The following is a 20,919-nucleotide window of genomic DNA, read 5'->3' on the forward strand; positions in this document are numbered from 1 at the left end:
TAGCAGACTCACATCAGAATCACTGTTCCTGAAAAACACAGTCTGTGTGACATCATCAGTCAGCTGATGGTCCCAGATCTGAATGGTTTCTGTCTCTATGAGGAAGTCAGAGAATATCACTGAGGTGTGGATCAGGTCTGAGTGAGCTGTGGAGGGACAGCTTTAAACAGTCCACAGGTCTCACGTCCTGCTCAGTCTGGTAGCAGATACCTCGTATTGTTCCAGATGTGCTGACATCAGCAGCAGCACAGCTGTGTGATACCATGAATCTCAGTTATTGATCCAACACACAGTAAATACAAAGATCAGGATTTCTGAGAGTAATCATTATGAGTCTGAACACACGATCACTGAATGTTAGTCTCCACAATAATAAGCTAACACAAGCAAACACAGCTTTCAGCTCTTATTTTGAAACTGGCTTATTTAGAGAGCTGTGATGTGAGCGTGCCTGGCTCTGAGGCACTTGGGTCAGCCTCTGTTGTTTAGAAGTGTTACAGACTGTGAATGACACAGACCTGTCAGTTTCCATGTTTGTCTGTAACACAGCTCAGGGCTCCATGCTGAACGCATCCATCCAGTGTTATTGATCCAGGACTGATACCAGCATTGGGATCAATACTACAACACACAATCACATGTGTCCACGTGATGTGTTTGACCAGCTTTATTCATTAATGATCAATCAGCTTATTTACTGCATCTGAGTCCAGCTTCATTTAAATGATCCAACCATGAAAATGACATCAGTCCTACAGAAGCACTTCATGCTAACAGGAAGTCATTGATTAAGGTGGAATAACACAGAGACACAACCACTCACAGCTAACCTGACCCCACTAACTGCATGTGTTTGGACTGTGGGAGGAAGCCGGAGTACCGGAGAGGACGCACACAAACACGGGAGAACATGAAGCACTGAAACAAAGATGGTGGATTTGACCTCAGGACCAGGCAGGGTTACGGGGGTCATGACCCCCCAATAATAGATCCAGCTACACTGAAACTGTCAATTTCATTTACTTTTACTGTTTTAAAGCTATCAGGCTGCTTTGTGGCTCACTCAATACTAAACTAAGATACTTTCAGTGTGAATCATTTGCAGGAACACAGGCAGGATTTAAAGTGCAGAACTTTACAGTCTCTGTCTCAAAGTTGGTCTGAACATGCTAACAGCTCTTTGTTTTTTTCAGTTTTCACTGGTTTGATGTAATGAAAGAAATTTTAAAGAAGCAGACGATTGTTGTTATTTTAGTTCTATAGTTTCATAAATCGTGGTGTGGATCTAAGTCAACATTCAGAATAAATAAGATAATACAGCACTTTGATGGTTGCCTTTGTATTTTCCCAGCAGTGCTCAGGTTGGTTCTCGGCTACATTTACATACAGATGTTAATGTGTTCAGCAGCTGGACTCATCTGAGGAAGGAACATTGGAAAGGTGCTCAGTGCACAACTGCATCACTAATTTTATGTAAGACCCTGTGTTTTATTGTATTTATATATTTGTAACATTTGACTCAAACACTTTTGGGAAGGATGAAAATGTTTTCAGGAGGAAGTTTTTCCTTCTGTCCGACTGCAGTACACACAACACTGCGTCTCCCCCCATTATCACACTTCCTCAGGCTGCTGATGAGCGCCCCCTGGTGTCAGTGTTGATGACGTCATGCACAGTGAAACATAAACAGTGTCTGTTAATAAAAAATCATGTGTCCATTTTCATGTTTGCATCATGTTTCTGTAAAATCATCAGCTGTTTCTGAACCTTCTTCATTGTTTGACTCATTCCAACAGCTGTGAGCTGTGATGGAGTCAGAGCAGCTTCATCACTGATGTTCAGGTGAAGCTGAACTTAATAAACTGTAGAAATGATCAGGATTCAGGCTGGATGTGTAAAACACTTCTGTGTGAGGTCGCAGTGCTTCATATGTGTGTGTGGGCTGAAGCACACACGTGTGAGTCCTCAGAGGTTTCACACACATCACTGCACACACTTATAATCCTAGTTTAAGCTTGTGGATCATATCGGACACATCAGCAGCTCTTTGGAGACAAAGATTTGAGATTTAAGATGAGTCGTAGTCTTTCTATCCATGGTAGCTTCCACTGCTGAGGCTCGGGAAACATGAAGAGGATAATTAAGAGCAAGCATCAGCTCTGTCTCATCTAACTACACAGTATTATGATCATGCACTTATGTCTCAAACTAAGACACAATGAGACAAAATGAGTTCTGTGAGTCTTTAGATTATCAGTAATTCTGGTGACAGTTTGACGCTCAGTGGAGCCATTTTTGGTTTGTGATGAGTGTTTTGTGAGCTTCTGTTTTGTGAATCGCTCTTTGTAATTTAGAAGATGGTGCAGAAATGTGCGCGCCCTTATCTGAGAGGACACGGAGAGAGTGTCGCAGACTCGAGGTGAGGAGATAAACCTCGGAGCTGGACGGCCTGCACGTTACCCATGTGCATCTTTTCAGTGACATCAAGTGAACCCATAATAAGCATTTCTATGTCTTAGACATCATGTCCATTTCTAATGAGAGATTATTTTTAAATGAGGGAAACCTGGTCTAACAACACGCTTACAACAGAGCTAAAGGTTCACCACAGTGAGACGGTGGGACTCTGATAAGAACTGAAACACTGTGTATGAACAGCTGAGACAAAACTATATATAAACACTCATTTATTCCAGTTTAGTTTGCAATGATTTCAAAGTAATGTGGAACGATTCATGTTCGTGAGCTGTTACAAACACAACTATTGATTTGTCTATATATGGTCGGACTACAAGGCTCGTGTTGAGGCTCTTGGAATAATGTGTGAATTACAGCAAGAAATGATGGTTTCCCATTTTACCAAAGTGGAATAAAATCACCACAGCAAAGAAATCATGTTATTGTCTGCAGCTAAAATATATGGTGAACATGGTTTTATAATAATGTGCAAACACAACCTCACTCTGCTCTATACGAGGAGCCAACCACAGCTGTCCGGGTCTTCATCCACCACCTCCACCATCTTTGCTCATCATCATTCACTTAATTGCTGATTGGTTTAAATCAAACTCCATTACAGGTTCAACTCCATTATATAACAGCATGTTGACTTTGGATCTGGTGTGCAGTGCCACCTTAAAAGATGAGGAAACTAAGAGATTACAAAAAAAGAAGTGGAGGAGTTAAAGAGCTGCAGCAGATTAACAGTTTCTGACAGTCATGTGTTAGAAATAGGACGATTAGATGAGCTGAGGGATCCATCTACTGCTCAGTGAAGCCTCATCAGAAACAGTCTCAGTGGAAGGATGGCTCTATTGTTAAGGAAGGACACAGGCAGAAAGACTGGCGTCTGTCACACAGGAACTGGACTGAAAATCAGCTGCACATATTCATCAGTATGTGCAAACATATTATAGGTGTGGAATTCAGGACAGTACCATCAGAAGTTGATCCACTGTGCAAATGTCTGATTGGCAGTGGCTTCATTTTTCACTATGAACAAACTGCTAATGCAGCATCACAGGACGTCAGCCATGGATTGGCCTCCCCAGACCTCAACATTACTGAAACATCTTAACAGAGGATGGAAACAAAGGGAACCAACATCCAAGAAAAGACCAAGACTCCAGGCTGTGCTGAATTATAAAGGTGGACTGACCTCCAGGGTCCTTAGTATCATATAAGCTCAGTTTGTGTCTTATATACTTTCCATTTATATAACAAAATATATAGAAAGGAGGGTGGTTTAAGATGTGTGTAGAGTTTTATTCATTATCTTTAGACAAACAAAGAAAGCACCATCCATTCGTCTCCAGTCTGTATGAAAAACAGGGGAAAGGTCAAATTAAAACTTTGAAATTCCTTTCACAATAAATCCATAAATAAACAAAATAAAACATAGAAAAGTGTTTAAACCCACTTTTCCATGAAGCTGTCAATAGGAAATGTTCCAGTAAACATGTCTGTGTTTCTGCTGTTTTCCTTTCATGCGTCCACAGCTGACAGGTAACCCTATTGGAGTCGCCATAGTGACGGGTGGCGTCTCAGCTTCAGCGTGTTGATGGGCACAGCCATGGTTACCACAGCTGGAGTTGGTGTACGGCGAGCTGTGAGAGGACAGAGATGGAGAACGCACATTTAACTCTTTAACAGGAGATACGTTACGACTAACAGACGACTGCTGTCTACATGATGTCTTTGCAGCCCTTATGCTACATGTTACACAACTTTTCTTCATGCCAACAAGACTGAGGTGCCACATAGTCGACACATACAGCTGATTATGATGCATGTTTTACTATTGCTATGTTCACATCATCTGCTTGGCTTTATTACTGAGAGCCTGGAGATCCTCTGACGTGTGCATGGCTGATGTGAAGTATGATTAGTCCTACATGACATCAACAGCAGAGGCAATGAAAGCTTTGTTGTTAACAGGTTGTAGGTAAAGTCAAATGTCTACTTCTACACTTGTGTTGGGTAAAGTTCTTCTCACTGCAGCAGATTTATATCTGTGCTTTCACAGGGCGTGATGTGGAGCTCAGCGCTGAGGTGCAGGTCTCCTTGGAGACGGCATCCTGGCTGAAATATCAGAATCAGAATCAGAATCAGAATCAGAATGGGTTTATTGCCAGATGTTGAGGTTTACAACATTAGGAAATTGCTGCGGTGCTTCAGTGCAGACAATAAGAATTAAAGTGCTATGTAGAAAGAAAGATATGTGCATGAGATATACATGAGATATATACATGAGAATAAGAATTATGAGTGCTACGTAGAAAGATATATACATGAGTGCAGGTGGTGATCAGTGCCAGACATGAAATGATGCAGTGACACAGCGTAGGGTCATGTGTTAGTGGCGGGGACAATCATGTGGTTATTGTTCATGTGTCCAACAGCAGAGGGGAAGAAACTGTTCTTATGGCGAGAGGTTCTGGTGCGAATGGACCGGAGCCTCCTGCCTGAGGGGAGCAGGTCAAACAGACTGTGTCCAGGGTGAGAAGGGTCAGCTGAGATCCGGGCTGCACGCCGCAATGTCCTGGAGGTGTACAGGTCCTGCAGAGATGGGAGTCTGCAGCCAATCACCTTCTCAGCAGAGCGCACAACACGCTGCAGTCTCTGTTTGTCCCTGATAGTGGCTCCAGCGTACCACACGGTGATGGAGGAGGTGAGGATGGACTCGATGATTGCAGTGTAGAATTGCATCATCGTCCGTGTTGGCAGGTTGAATTTCTTCAGCTGCCTCAGGAAGTACATCCTCTGCTGGGCTTTCTTAATGACAGAGGTGATGGTGGGCTCCCACTTCAGGTCCTGGGTGATGGTGGTACCCAGGAAGCGGAATGAGTCCACAGAGGTGATGGGGGTGTCAGTCAGGATGATGGGGGGGAGTGGGGCTGTGTGCTTCCTGAAGTCCACAATAATCTCCACTGTCTTCTGGGCATTCAGCACCAGGTTGTTGTGGCTGCACCAGGACACCAGACGTTCAACCTCCCTCCTGTAGGCAGACTCATCCCCGTCCGAGATGAGTCCAATAACGGTGGTGTCATCTGCGAACTTGATTAGCTTGACAGACTGGTGGGTGGAGGTGCAGCAGTTGGTGTACAGGGAGAAGAGCAGAGGAGAAAGAACACAGCCCTGAGGGGAGCCGGTGCTGATGGTCCGGGAGTCCGAGACATTCTTTCCCAGCCTCACGTGCTGCTTCCTGTCCGTCAGGAAGTCAGTGATCCACCGGCAGGTGGGATCAGGCACATTCATCTGGGAAAGCTTGCCTCGGAGATGGTCTGGAAGGATGGTGTTGAAGGCAGAGCTGAAGTCCACAAACAGGATCCTGGCGTAGGTTCCTGGGGAGTCCAGATGCTGCAGGATGAAGTGTAGGGCCATGTTGATGGCGTCGTCTACAGACCTGTTGGCTCTGTATGCAAACTGCAGGGGGTCCAGGAGGGGGGCCGTGAGGGTCTTGAGATGGGAGAGAACTAGGTGCTCAAATTACTTCATGACCACAGATGTCAGAGCCACGGGTCTGTAGTCATTTAGTCCAGTGATCCTAGGTTTCTTGGGGACAGGGATTATGGTAGAGGACTTGAAGCAGGCAGGCACATGACATGCCTGCAGTGAGGAGTTGAAGATGCCAGAAAACACTGGGGCCAGCTCGTTTGCACAGTGTCTGAGGGTGGCAGGAGACACACCGTCTGGGCCGGGAGCTTTCCGAGCATTCAGACTCCTAAACTGCTTCCTCACATCTGCTTCATGAATATGAAGAGTTGTGGTCGGAGGAGGTGGTGTGAAATCCTCTTTTGTGTGGGGTGAGGGGGCGGGTGTTGCAGGTGAACAGCATATTATCATGCTTCCAAAACATTTCAGCTTTTATTTTGAAAGAAACAAGACTTGAAAACGAGTCCCCTTCTTCCTCTTTGTCTTTGTTCTTCAGAGGAGTGTCACCTGGACAAACTCAGGGCTGTTCTAGAGCCTTTCTTATTATTTGACTCCATAGAAATAAAACTGAATGGAATCGAACAAAAACTCCCAAACAGCTAAAACACTTTGCTTTATTCTCTTTTTTAACAAATACGTTGAAGTCCATCCACAACAACACAGCTGAGATCTCCTTTGTAATCAAGTGTTTCCATCCTTTGTACAGATCTGCATACAAAACAATCATTTACGTCCCACAGAAGTCTAGTTACACGTAACTCTACAAGAACTGGTGAATGACAGAAACATGAGACACATGATCACAGGTGATAACAAAAAGAGAAAGAATTCATGTGTTAGTGATGTTTTTCAGCCCTGATGGCTCATGTTGGAGAAACAAGCTGAGGTACGTGGAAAGTTCACACACACAAGTGGGCGTGAGCGCACACACAGAGAGAAACACAACTGAAGCATCTGTTTGCTGTTTCTGCTTTCATCATCTCTGCTGCTGTGTCAGGCTGGGGTCTCTCAGTGACGTGGTTGAGGTGAAGTATGACGAGTATCCCTGATTCAGTCCATCGAGACAAAGGGCAAAGAAAGCTGTTGTTAACAAACTCTATGGTGATGTGGCATTTAGCTCTGACTCTACGCTCTGCTGAATCCTTTGAACCTGCTGATCAGTAAAGCTCTACGTGCTGCAGCAGATTGACCTCATCTGTGTTCACAGGTGTGGACCTCAGCGCTGAGGTGCAGGAGACTTTCATTCAGTTCTCCCTGCAAACAGCATCCAGCCTGGAAATACTGTCATCTTTCCCACAAACGGTGCTCTTATCTCAGAGAAGAAGTCTGATGTAAATAACTGCAATCAACAGTGATGTTCTGCACAGATCACTTTTCCATTTTGCTCTCTAGATGAGTCCCAGCTGCCTGACCTTGTGTCCAGGTGATCGTCTCACTGAGGAGCTTTTGTTCTGAAAATCTCACGTCCATCACCTGTTTCCTTTTTACTATCTCTGCTCTTTCTTTATTCACAATGCTCATAATATCACACAATTATATTCATCACCTGCATGTTTTTATCCAGCTGCTGTTAGAACCAAACAAATAAAAAGGATGAAAAGCCTGAAATCCTTTGATTTATTACATTTGAAACAAATATGAGAGCATCCCTAACAGCACAGCTGAGACCTTTGTTTTAATCAAGCCTTTGTATCCACACACTTGTAAAGATTCATATACAAAACATAATAGAATAAATCAATATAAAATACACATAATCACAAAAATGCAGCCATGTTGTGAGTTTGCATCTAAAACATGCATGTTTCCCTTTGTACAGGCAGATTTACAGCAGACAAAGCAACACGCTGATCGACTTTGACCGCTGCAAAAACAAAACACCCACCAAGTCTGAAGTCGATCAGAGGAACTGTTGACAGACTGACAGACAAACAGATGCTTGATTCATTAGTGCGATTAAATGTTCTTCTTTAGCAGCATCACTTCATGTGTTTGTGTTCCAGGAATAAAGGTCTGTTTAAACTGGACGTCTCCTCAGCATCACTCGTGCTGTCGTGGTTTCAAAGCTGTGCAGAAAGAATCTGAGGGATGATACAGAGGTGACCAAAGTTACAAACATCCAGCTGTGCTGCAAATGTTTGCAGAGCTCCAAACTCTTTGGCTTTCTGCAGAGCAAGTATGGAAGAAGCACCTGAGCTAACTTCAGTTTAGACGATATGAGGAAAAATGCTGCTTCCCAAAGTTTCCTACAAGTATCCAGTTTATATTTAGAGAAGCGAAGGCTCTTTATCCTGACAACTACTCCCTGGTGGATCCCTGTCCTGTGACAGCAGCAAAGACTGTGTATCAGTATCATCAAAGCCACTTCAATAACCAGTGTTTAAAGCTCTCTAGCAGATGGACTTCAGTGGCAGCAGCCTCTGTCTGCTGTGTACAGAAGGTTCTCTGATGAAGCACACAGCAGATGCTGCACTACAACAGCAGCAGCAGCTCAGCTTCAGTTTGCTTCGACGCCCTTTTTGACCTGTGAAACAGCAGAAAATGAAACATTTCAACACCCGTTTGTTAGCGTGAGCTATTCTGCTGTTTTTCATCATTTCACAGGTGAAATAAAATCACATTTACTTCCTGTAGGAGTGATCGTGTCCAGCCTGACTGAGACCATGTGCTCCATCCTGCACAGGTAATAAACCTCTGACATGAAGGGCTGTCAAGTAGTTTTAGACAAATGGGGGTAAAAGAGACGTTAAAAGCTTAAAGAGAAACTACATTTTCTAAGAACTGTCTGACGTTCACCTCTCACACAGTGGATACGATTCTGCCGCTGCAGGAATAATCTTTGTGCTTATGAAACTGTCCATGTGTTTGCAGAAAATGTCACATGTTCAAAGCCATCCCAGCACCTGGGGTTTGTATAAGTGCAGCTGCTGGTGGGGAGATAGTCTCACTCTTCTATATAAAGAGTCAGCAGGCAGCAGATCTTCATCTGTGATCTCCTCCATCATCACGTCTTCACTCTTCAGCAGCTATGGCTTCACTTCGTGCCCTTCTGGGAGTGGTGCTGTGCTCCTCATGGTTTCTGCTTCTGCCTCAGGCCGACTTTGATTTACAGAGTCATCCATAATATTTTTTATTTTTTATTTTACTGCCCATCTATTTTCATACAAATGTCTCCGTCTTATGGAAAAGGGGTGGAGCTTATCCAACGAGGACAGGCAGGGCCCCCCCAGACAGTTTAGCAGTCTATACAGGAGGCTGACCTTTGCAACATGTACTTCTATAATGACTTCACCATTTAGGTTATTTGGTTATGTTTCACCCTGGATTTTGTGTGATAATATTTATTTTGTCCACTGATTTAAAAACAACAAACTATATGAATATAAAACAGAGTGAACAACAAAACATCAGCTTTGGAAACTTTGATGTAAAATTCTGCAGTTGTTTTCTCAGATATAACATAAATCAAACTAACATACATCAGTGTGTTATTAATGTGCACACACACACACACACACACACACACACACACACACACACACACACACACACACACACACACACACACACACACACACACACACACGTGTTACAATAAACAGCTCTTATGCTTCTGTATGATTCTCAGTGCTTTCCATTTGCGTGTCCACAGGTTGCTGTAAGTGGTGCTTGACTGCAGTTTGCTCTCATTTCAAGTGGTTTGCTGTCACAAAGCCAACAGGAAGTCCGGCCATGGTTGAGCCAACTGAAGATGGGTTGAAGGTGGCGTCCTCGTTTCCTCTGTGAGCGCGAGAGGACAGACAAAGCAAACACCGTTTGGACAGCATTAAAATATTTACACTGATGATTAATGTTGTGTCTTTGCACCTGTAGCGATACATGTTGGAAAATGGAGACTTTAGCCACCAAGACTGACGTGCCTGGAAACTTCCCTGTGAGTACGCCCACAAAGACAGGAAACAGTTTAGCCACCGCGGTTAATCCTCCATCATCATCATCCAGTATTTTTCACATCTTTTCTTCTGCTGTTTCCCTTGTTGTCAGTCACGGGGTTTGTGACTGAAATGCGTGTGGTCGACGGGAAGCCTGACGAGTACGGCCTGAATCATTCCATCAACACCGGACGGAGTGAAACCTTTGTTGAAAACAGATTATATGGTAACGTTGCATTTAGCTTCAGTAAACTGTGAAGTTACAGCAGCAGATTTACATCACGTGGCTTCACAGGAAGTAGTCTGGACCTCAGCGCTGAGGTTCAAGCAGCTCTGCTTGCAGACGGCATCCTTCCTGAAAATGTTCTTCATCTTCCTCAAACCAGAACTTTTACATTGGTGCTGAAGTTCTATATAAAAACAGCCTGAAATACAAAGTGATGTTGTGCACTGATTACCTCACACTTTCCATGTTTCCTTCTACAGAGGAGTGTCCGCCTGAGTGTTTTGTCTGATCTGTTGTTGATCGTCTCATTGACACTGCATGCAGATCTGACACCAGGGCTGGACTGGGACAAAAAATGGTCCCGGGCATTTTGACTGGAGACCGGCCCCCCAGGTATTAAAGGAAAAACCATGAAGCCTTTGAATGAAAACAAACGCTGTTGTCACAGTGATGGACGCTGTCTTGTTGGTATACATGCATCAGTCTAATAAACTTAAACCTGCACCATCCTCCCTGTCCTGGTATTCTAAACAGGAAGTAGACTGTTGGTCGAGTTAACCTCCTGAACATCTACAACACACGGTGGAAACCTGACATTAAGACAGAGACTAGAGGTGAGACATGATCATTGCTGATTACTGATGACAGATTTAGATATGTTTTCATAAACCTTTCATTTGCCACATCAATAAACAGCACGGCAGGGCAAAATATGTTTTCTAACATGGCAACCTTTAAAAAGTGAAAGGAGACAGAAAGACAGCTGAGAAAGAATCAAACGGACTTTTTGATGCATTTTACACACAGTACTGGTGCAGAATCTAGAAAATGTGGGAAACACTGGCATCATATGCAGTACTTACTTCTGAAGAAATTATGATGGGACCCTAAAAAATGACTATGTACAATAATGGATTTCTATACATTTTACATCAGATGGAAACGTTTGTTGTAAGATTCAGATAATTATTTATTAAAAGCATTTTAAATGAGAATAAGAAAGAAAAGTATTTCTTTGTGCCCCCCTCTCCCTGTTAATGCCCTACCTGCCCCCCTGGCAACACTTTGCTAGACCCGCCCCTGCACAGTTACCAGCTGTCAGCTACACAAAAAGGATCCTGGTGTTATTTGTCTCTCAGAAACAGTTCATAACTTCAACTCATTTTTGTTTTGTCATGTTTTGTTCTTTACATTGTCTTTCTTCTATATAATTGTTAAACATTTAATAAATATGTCTACAAAAAGATTTTAAAAATCAGACATTTCACACAGACACCCAAATGATTTCTGACTGATGAAGGGGGCTGAAGGTGCCCTGCTCTTGCCCAGCTTCTGCTGCTCTCTCCCTGCTCACTGTCAGCAGCTGGCAGCCTCGGTCCTGCCTGAGACTCTTCATCTATCAGTGCCAAAGAATATGGGAAATAGCAACGCACAACATGCACATTACAAAACAAGCACATGAATCAGCATTACATTCATTAGTGAAGTGCTGACGTTCGTTCCTAAACTTTGGGCCTTAATTAACATCACTGTGAACTAATGTTTGCTTTGCTTCTTAACCAGTGAAGCAGCGAGGGGCTTTCTGAGGTTCCTGCTCGTAAATGCCCAAAATGAGTCGAGTATTTCTCTGCAACTACAAACTCTGTTTTCATCAGAGGTGTAAATATTACAGCACTGTGTCAGAGTCACTGAGGCTGGAACACAGAAAAAGGAAGTAGATGTATTTATTTTTAGACTTTATTGCCTGGAACCACTTTAAAAATACGCTTTGGGTCACAATTAACTGCAGAAAACCAGGAATCCACATATGAACATTATCTGTGCAGAGATTTATGCTTCTGAAGGTAAACAGTGAAAACTTGCAGCACTAAATGCACAGATAGCCAGGCGTTTCACATTTTGGGACCATCTGCCAGTTTTCATTTCTTAGGTATTGAAGAGCAGAAATGATTGAATTTTATTTACATGCTTAAAAATGTTTGCTTTTGAATATTATTTGAAGAATTACCCACACACTCAGGCACTGTGGGCCTGTTTCCCTTTGCACAACCGAGTGTTGGAAACGGGCCTTTTCTCTTTAAACTCTGAGGGGCTGTAACTTTGGCTTCTATTGGCAGATTTGCATGATTGACCCTCTTTTTAAAATAGTTTTAGCCAAGAGAATCAAGCTAACATCACTGTTTTTACGTCAGCTCACGTCACACGAGCTGTTTCAAGAAAAGTCCTCCTGTCACACAGCAATGCCTACATCAATCACACCACTCTGCTTAAATAATAATAATAATGTTTAGTGAAGCAGGTGAAGCAAAGGGCTGCTTTTAATAGGCTGGGAGACCCAGGTGTGCTGCTTTAGCTGCTGAGCCTCTCATGCTAGCCTCCATCTATAAGCTGGGATCACAGGAGCACTGCAGTCCTGACTAGATCAAGGATTGTTATTCATGCAGGTGACAAAAGTTTACATTCACAGAGTCATAGGATTGAGCCTGGTTTGAAAAGCAGCTGTTTAATGCAGCTGCTTAGAGTTCACACACAGTAGAAGAATCAGACTTGAGTCACATTTCAAACACTGGAAAAATACTCAGCAAGTAACAATGAAAACAGCACAGACTCAGTATATCCTGTTCAGTCCTGTGTTTGATATGAATGTGCTGTTCAGAGAGGATCTCATGTCCTCTTTTACAAAGCCTTTGTTTCATGATGTTTGTGTATAAATGAATGTAGGTGTGTTTCTAAGTGTGAAGGAGCCCTGGGAGAAAAGACTGAAGCTTGTGCCAAAGAACAAACAGGAAAGAAAGATCAGCATTAATGAAGACGAGCACAGAAGGAGCCCAAGCACGTGTTGCTTTTTCAGATTTCTCTAAAAGTGTGTGTTCATTTGTTCCATCCTTCACAACAAACAACAGCTGACAGACACACATGCACTCTGTGTCACTTCACAGGGGCTGATGAAAGTGGACACAGTAAAGGGAGAGCTGGACCTGCTCTACACATCCTGCACTCTGTTAACAGACTTTATTCTGCAGCATCAACAGATAAAAATATATGAAGATATAGAAACGTTTAACATTGTGACTGTTCACATTAGTGAAGCTGTTACTTTGCTGCCAGGTGGGAAAAGAAGCCTAAAGCTGAGTCTGATTAAACATCTGCTGCACCAGAGAGTTTCATGGCCCTGCTTTATCCTGTGCTTGCTGACCACCTCGTCCTGAAACCTCTTCATCATCCTCACAGTTGTGTGAAGAAAGAGGGAAGCAGGTGGAAACCATCTGTGCTGCTGTGTTCACTTGTGTGTGTGCGTCTATGGTCATATCTAATGTGTACCTACAGACAAACACAAACACCTGGCGTTGCACAAGAGTCTCTATGGAGCAACCTGCAGATGTCAGAGATGTGATTAGAGGGTAAAGTGGACTAGTGAGAGCATCTATGTTGTTGTTGTCTGCTGGGGGACAGCATCAGCTCCAGAGATGCATCAGGATCAGCAAACTAATCTGCAAGGCTGCAAGTGTCACTGAAGGAGTTTGAGTCAGTGAGGGACTCAAACTCACACAGCTGCTCAAGAAGGCTCAGCAGCTGCTGTATTTCCTGAGGAGGCTGAGGAAATTTGGTATGTTGGCCAAGATCCTCAGCAGGTTCTACAGCTGCACTGTGGAGAGCAGCCTGACAGCTGCATCACTGCATGGTACGGCAGCACTACTGCAAACCGCAAACGCCTGCAGAGAGTGATAACAACTGTGGAGAAGATCATCAGGACCCCGCTGCCCTCTCTGCAGAGCAGCTACCATCACAGAGTCCAGAGCAGAGACACACCTCTGCCCTCGAGACGAAGGTTCAGAAGTGTGAAATGTAGAACATCCAGACTCAACAACTCCATCTTCCCCACTGCTATCAGACTCCTGAACAGCTGACCGACCTCAAACTGCAGTTTGCACATCAGGTCACTTTGCACACTAAGTTCATTTTGCACATTAAACTCCATGTACATCCATGTACATCGACATCTGCAGACCACACGTGTCTTCAGTTACTTATTTGTACTTATTTGCAGTTATTTATCTTTTTATTTTATTTTTTTAAGTTATTTCTTATCCTTATTTTATCTTTTTATTTATTCTTATCTTGTTCTTTTAACCATTATCTAACTTGGCATTGTGCACGGTGTGTTTAGATTCAGTTTAAATTCAGGGACACGGAGCCCCTGTTGATCCTCTACCTAATCACACGAGCCACGGTGTGAGAACGGGTGTGGGTCTCAATCAGCCAAGGTTTTGGGTGAACCCATTGTGAGATCTAGCCCCACCCCATCATGTGATTTCCTGTGATCAAATGTCCCAGGATGTAAGTGGGCGTTAAGACGTCCATGTCCCTCTTCAAGCAACTTAAAGAAGTCCAGACGCTTTTCTTTCCAAGCTCCTTCAACAACATCATTCATAGAACAACTTCCAGCTTCTTTTGCTCGGCTACAGTTTGGATGGATTTGCAGATGCAACAAGACTAAAATGGTTAGGGTCAGGAGGTCAAAGGTCAGAGCTCCTGTGGGTCTGAGGGCGGCCTCACGCTGGAGAAGGATGAAGGAGTCTGACCTGAGCCAGTGTTTGACATGAACACATCAGCTCTGCTCTCAGTCTTTACTGCACAGGTGAAGGTAGAAAGTGTGACTGGATCTATAGACTGGAAACAGAGAAACATGCTGAACATTTGAAGCTTTGCAGCAGAAATGTTCATGTTACAAATACAGCAGAGCTGATCTGGGATCAGTGTGTTCACACCTGCAGCTACAACAAGGTTTCATCAGAGCTGCTTTTCCACCATCCCTGGACTCGCAGCAGTTTGCATACAGGGAGAACCGGTCAACCGAGGATGCGATCGCCACAGTGCTGCACACATTACTGAAGCACTTGGAACACAGGAACACCTATGCACGGCTCCTCTTTGTAGACTACAGCTCGGCTTTTAATACCATCCGGCCATACAAACTCCATCCCAAACTCCACCAACTGGGACTTAACTCCTCTCTGTGCAACTGGATTGTGGACTTCCTCACTAACCGTAGACAGAGTGTCAGAGTGGGTAAGAACACCTCTTCCACCCTTGTGGTCAACACCGGTGCCCCTCAGGGGTGTGTTCTGAGCCCTCTGCTATACACTCTCTTCACCCATGACTGTATTTCCTCCTGCGCGTCCAATCTCATTGTTAAGTTTGCAGATGACACTACAGTGCTCGGACTTATATCCAACAATGATGAGACAAACTATAGGACAGAGGTGCAACAACTAGAGTCATGGTGCCACGACAATAACTTGGTCTTAAACACCAAAAAGACCAAGGAGATCATTGTAGATTTCCGGAAGAGGGGTCATAACAACCATCTGCCTCTCTTCATTGGCAGTGAGGCGGTGGAGAGGGTGAGCAGTTTTAAATTCTTGGGGGTAACTGTGACCGAGGACCTGTCCTGGGGCAACCATATCACCTCAGTTGCACGGAAGGCCCAACAGCGCCTCTACTACCTGAGGAGACTGCGGAGCGCACACATTCCCAGATCTCTGATGTTGAACTTCTACAACTGTGCCATCAGCAGCGTTCTGACGTATGGATTTCTAGTGTGGTTCCCCAGCTGCACCAAGGCCGATCAGCAAGCACTCCAGCGGGTGGTGAAAGAAGCTGGCAGAATTATTGGAACAAGTCTGCCAGAGATCAGTAACATCTTCCCCACTCGCTGTCTGAGGAGGGTGCACAGTATCCTGCGGGACCAACATCACCCTGCGCGCCACCTTTTCCATCTGCTGCCCTCAGGGAGAAGGTACAGGTCTATACAGGCCAGAACATCCAGACTGGCCAACAGCCTGTATCCACAGGCTGTGAGGCTCCTGAACTCTCTGCCCCCCTCTCACGGACAATAACCATATCCAACTTCTTAATAGCAATGAACTGGTCTGCATTGGTGCATCATATCTTTATTCTCTTCCCCCTCCTGCCCCCCCCCCCCCTCTTTCTTAAATAGATAACTATCATATCTGATATCATATCTCACAGTACAATAATATTGAATGGGTTGCATTGTTGTATTTTGTCATGTTTCTCAGGTCTTTGTCTGAATTTCTACGAACATTATTGCTAAGGATTGTCTTATTGCATTGGAGTCACACTGGGTTAAATATGTACACTTGGGTTTTAAGGGGTATTTATTATTTTCTTCTTTTTTTTTGGGTTGTATGGAAGCCCCAAACGCAATTTCATTGTTCTTGACAATGACAATAAATAAATAAATACTAAATACTAAATACTAAATGTCTCCACACGTCAGCATGTGAACTTTACTCTGACTCAGTCTGAGCAGTCAGACGGCATATTTTTAAAGTTAACACATCAGCACACACAGAGCTGAGCCCCTCCCACCTGTGCTGAGTTTCAGGTGGAGCCCCGCCTCCTTCCAGGAAGCAGCTCACCTGTGTGTCCGTGTTTAGTGTCCAGGTGTGGAGTGGAGCTTGTTGTTGGTGTGTGAAGAAACTGTAAGTTTGCTTTGTTTCCTCCTTTAACAGTTTGTCTTTAGGAACTTTACTGTTTGTTCAGCTCGTGTTTGATTTCTTCACACAACAAACTGTGTGTGTTTGTATTTCCGGTCTCTCCATTAAAGTCAGTGTGTAATGTTTCCTGGCTAACATCAGCTGTGTGCAGCTTAGTTCAGCACAAATCTGCCGCTCCATAGTTCACGGTAACGGACTCACAGCTGGACCAACGAGGCCGAGTGTGTCCGCCACTCTGAGCTACGTTCGTGTTTGTGTACTTGTAGTTTGTACTTTGAGTTCACTCAGAGCCCACAGAGGACGCAGCGTACGTGATGACGTCACAGCCCTTTACCTCCTTTACTGTCACTGTGATTAATATTTACACACGAGACACCTGCAGAGCTCTGACGCTAAGCTAGCACACAGCATGCTAACACTAAGCTAAAGCTAGGCTAGCCAAGAACCCAGAGTGAGGTTAAAGCTGAGTAAACACTGACCCCAGACCAGCACCGTGATAAAGTGAGCTGCTGCTGCTGAACTTGAACAGGTAACAAAGTGATGAGCAGTCAGGCTGCAGGTTTCTACCTGTTCATGTTTCTACAGTAGAATCACTTTGAAGTGTCTTTGTGCTGTTTCATCTTTGATTTGTGTTCATAAACACTCAGAGAAACATCACGTGACCTCATCAGGATCTGTGTTGGTGTGTGGGGCTGTACCTCAGCTTTATGTTGTTACATGCTCATTTGTTCATTTTAACATCAAAGTAATGTTATGAGGAGTAATGAAGTAACGTACTCCATTACTTTTAATCAAAGTGTTCTGTGTAATATGTGTAATAATGACTGTTTTGAGTAATGACCAACACTGATCACAACAAAGAGGAAATGCCTCCAACATGCACAAACATTTGAGCCACAACATGCAGTTAATGTGCACAAATGTCTTTGATATGCTGCTCAGTGATGGTGGTGACTGTCAGAGCAGAGCTACTGAGAATCAATAAGTAATATCAATGATGGGATCAGAATCACTAAATTCTTCTCATCCCTGTCAGTATCATACATGTGCTGTATAATGTGATAAATGTAGAGGTGCTGGCTGTTCTCTCACTCTGCTGTTTAGCTGTAAAGGACGCCTCCCTGCCTTTGTCTCATTCATGACCTTTAATAGTCTCTTCTAACATGCAGAGATCTGTATGATCTGTTTCATAGAGTCTAACCAGCCTGTACAGGTAACAACAACAGTCACTGCATCACTGACACACAAACGTCATCTCTGTCAATAACAACATTCATACATGGAATAAAAACACATCAGTGGATCATTGCTGGAGCTGATGTTTGTGCTCCTGGTGCAAAGGCTCTCAGTTTCCTCCTTGAAATAACATCAGTGGTGGGTCAGCGACATGCTTTCTTTCCCTCTCAGGTTTAAATATCTGGGACTCTCCACCGTTTGGTTTTAGAGCTGAAGAAGCTTCTCAGATGAAACGTCTTCCAGAAACTTAAAGACGTCTCTTTTCTCTCCAAGCTCCTTAGATCACATGACCTGGATGACTGAACCTACAGATATATTGACCTGGTTTCATGGTCACATGACAGGTCAGAGGTCAGCGACTGTAACTCAGTTCCTCCTGTTAATGTGAACTCACTGAGTGTTTGTGGTTTACCTCTCAGACTGACTGAAGACGATGATGGAGGAAGAGGAGGACAGAGCAGAGTCTGCAGGGTCCAGCTGTCCGTCTGTGAGGAGTGACCGGTCCAAAGGTCTAAATCCAGCCTTCAGTGGTGAACCTGGAGCAACGAGGTCAGAGAGCTGAACTCACTGAGTAACAGAAATAATTCTGCACTGACATTATAATCAGTGTTGACTCTGGTTGATTGTCTGACTGTGTTTGTGAGCTGAGAGGAAATGAAAATGAGTTTGTAACAAAAATCAGTTTTGTCCAGTTTTCCTGTAAAAAGCTGAACTCTAATCTAAGAGGATGTTACTGACAGGAAACAGCTGCATTATCTGCAGTCTGTGTGATCACAGCTGCTTCAATCATGTTTGTGTCTGCAGAGGTCAGAGGTCACAGTCTGCAGGGTCCAGCTGTCCGTCTGTGAGGAGTGACGGGTCCAAAGAGCTAAATCCACACTTCAGTGGTGAACCTGGAGCAACGAGGTCAGAGAGCTGTGATGACTCCTTTACATGTTTGTGTTTCCTGGATAAATATGACCTGAAACATCCTCAGATTGTTACAAAGATTCATTAAAAAGAAAACAATGAAAGAGAAAAGATCCAAATGTTCGACTTGGTCATTTGCTGTTTGAGGACAGTGATGCTCATATCTGTGGGGAAAGTGTGACCTGAGTGGGTTCATGTTTGTCTTTAAAGAACAGAGCTGCTCTGATTCTCTTTGTGTCTGATCTGTTAAACAGTCTGAGAGGTCACACAGAGACCCAGCAGCTAAAGCCTGGATCATACTGGCTGCTGTTACTCCATCAGGACAACACTGAACCACAGTGGTGTGGATGTAGTGGATAAATCCCACCATACTGATGCTCAGAGTTAACCACAGGGAACAAAACCAGATGTTACCTTCAGATTGTGACCTTTGGAGTGGACGATGCAGATTTCAATAGAGAATAAATGTTGTTGTTTTTCAGCTGTGAAGAAAGAATCTAATTTTCTGAACTTAAGAATTTATGATGCTGGAAACAACATGGAGACTATAACACAACATTTCCACTGTGTTCATAGAATGAATGTAAAACTGTCAGACATTCATTAAATATGCAAAATGTCTACAGAAGCATCAGAGGGTCAGACGTGAAGCACTCAGTGATTTTGATCAAATGACTCATCAGTTATTGATCTGTACTACACTGATCTACCACGTTAGTAAAGCTGGTGTTCTGGTGGTGGAGGGAGACTCGGATCATGTTCTGGTTTTGGAGCAGTGATCTGCTGATGGTTCAGTTTGATGAGCTTCTTCAAAATCATCCCTGACATCACCACTGAAAGGACGTCCATGAAAACAGACTGAAAATTACTGATATGTTCACAATCTGAGAGTTTAAAACTTGACAGACTTGATTCAGATGAAGTTATTTGAGCAGAAACTCCTGGATCTTTATCCTGTGTTGATCTAATCCTTCATGGTTCCTCCACAGAGTGGACCAGCAGAGCTCAGAGGTTCCCAGTGGTCAGTCTGCCCAGCAGCATCAAACACAGCTGGACTCCATATTTATGGTCTGTACATGTACGACAACTACTTTATTATTAATAATAATGCATTTATTTATAGGTCCCTTTCAGAACACCAAGGACTCTGTGGACTAAACGACCAAAAGAAAACAAACTTTGAAATCAGACGGTGCAAATGTGATCACAGGGAAACGTTTTAAACATCGAGGCTTTAAACAGAAACCAAAGTGAAACAGTTTGTAGTCGAGATCAGTGGGAATGAAGCTGAATAACTGTTTCTTCAATAACTTTGATCTCTTAAAAAACAAAAACTAGCTGAAAGTCTGGCTGCTCTTATGAAAAGTACAGAGAAATTATGGGTCGCTCAACACTTGTGCACAATATAGGAGTTTAAATAAATCTGAAGAATAACTCAAAGTCCTACAATCATACTGAGAAAATCATCTACAGCTAACTATCCAAGTGGATTTGTTTAAGACAGCTCCATCTGCTGGTGGCCCTCTGCAGGTGCATGAAAGGGGTGTGTTTATATTGAAAGTAGTAGAGAAAGTAAACCCCACGGGAAGGAGGAGGACTCTCAGCGGCTTCCAGCTCATATTCAGACATTTGACTTCTCACTGAAAGCAGCAAGTTTGAGTGTTAGTTAGAAGAGATAACATGTCAGTAGTAATTAGAGTTGATTGAGCAATGCTGTCCTTGTAATGTAGTTTATGATTTTTATGGACAAGTCCAGTTTTTCTGTAGAGCCTCTCAAGTTGGTGACAGCAGCAGTGGAAGTTCACGTGTAAACCAGAGCAGCAAATCAGGTCCAAATGTGTTGTTCACAGTGAGTGGGATCATCATTGGCTGCTATGTTAACCTCCTGCAGCAGGATGTGTTTGGTCAGAGAATGGATAGATCACTAAGTCATTGTTGAGTTTAGGGAGACAGTAGACAGTTGGAGGAGGTTCAGCCAGTTGACACACAGTAGATAAAATAACTGAAGGCAGGAGCAGACACCTGTATGACTTTCCACCTCTCACATAGATTATTTCCCTGGGCAGCGCCACAGGGCTGGTAGATGTAAACAAAGCTGGAGGAGAGGATTGATTCATCTGAGAAAAGTCACAGAGTTGTGTCTTGATGCTCAATCATC

The 20,919-nt window shown here is 43.6% G+C and overlaps 1 protein-coding gene and 1 long non-coding RNA gene across 2 annotated transcripts in view; both read left to right on the top strand.

Annotated features, from left to right (window-relative positions):
* Positions 1-9,439: 9,439 nt before the first annotated feature.
* LOC309705045 lies at positions 9,440-10,289 on the top strand. The gene is made up of 3 exons (XR_014276454.1): positions 9,440-9,716; positions 9,808-9,868; positions 9,979-10,289. It is a non-coding gene; the product is annotated as an uncharacterized lncRNA (long non-coding RNA).
* A 6,185-nt stretch (positions 10,290-16,474) lies between these two features.
* The window catches only part of LOC309704927 (protein NLRC3-like), a 28,455-nt gene continuing 24,010 nt past the window's right edge, over positions 16,475-20,919 (top strand). The window contains exons 1-3 of the mRNA XM_082530440.1: positions 16,475-16,601; positions 18,272-18,401; positions 19,751-19,829. Of these exons, the coding sequence (XP_082386566.1) occupies positions 18,286-18,401; positions 19,751-19,829 (195 nt within the window). The 5' untranslated portion in view covers positions 16,475-16,601; positions 18,272-18,285. The remainder of the gene's footprint in view (positions 16,602-18,271; positions 18,402-19,750; positions 19,830-20,919) is intronic.

Source organism: Aulonocara stuartgranti (assembly GCF_965226115.1).
Source record: "Aulonocara stuartgranti genome assembly, chromosome: 4".
NCBI lineage: Eukaryota > Metazoa > Chordata > Actinopteri > Cichliformes > Cichlidae > Aulonocara > Aulonocara stuartgranti.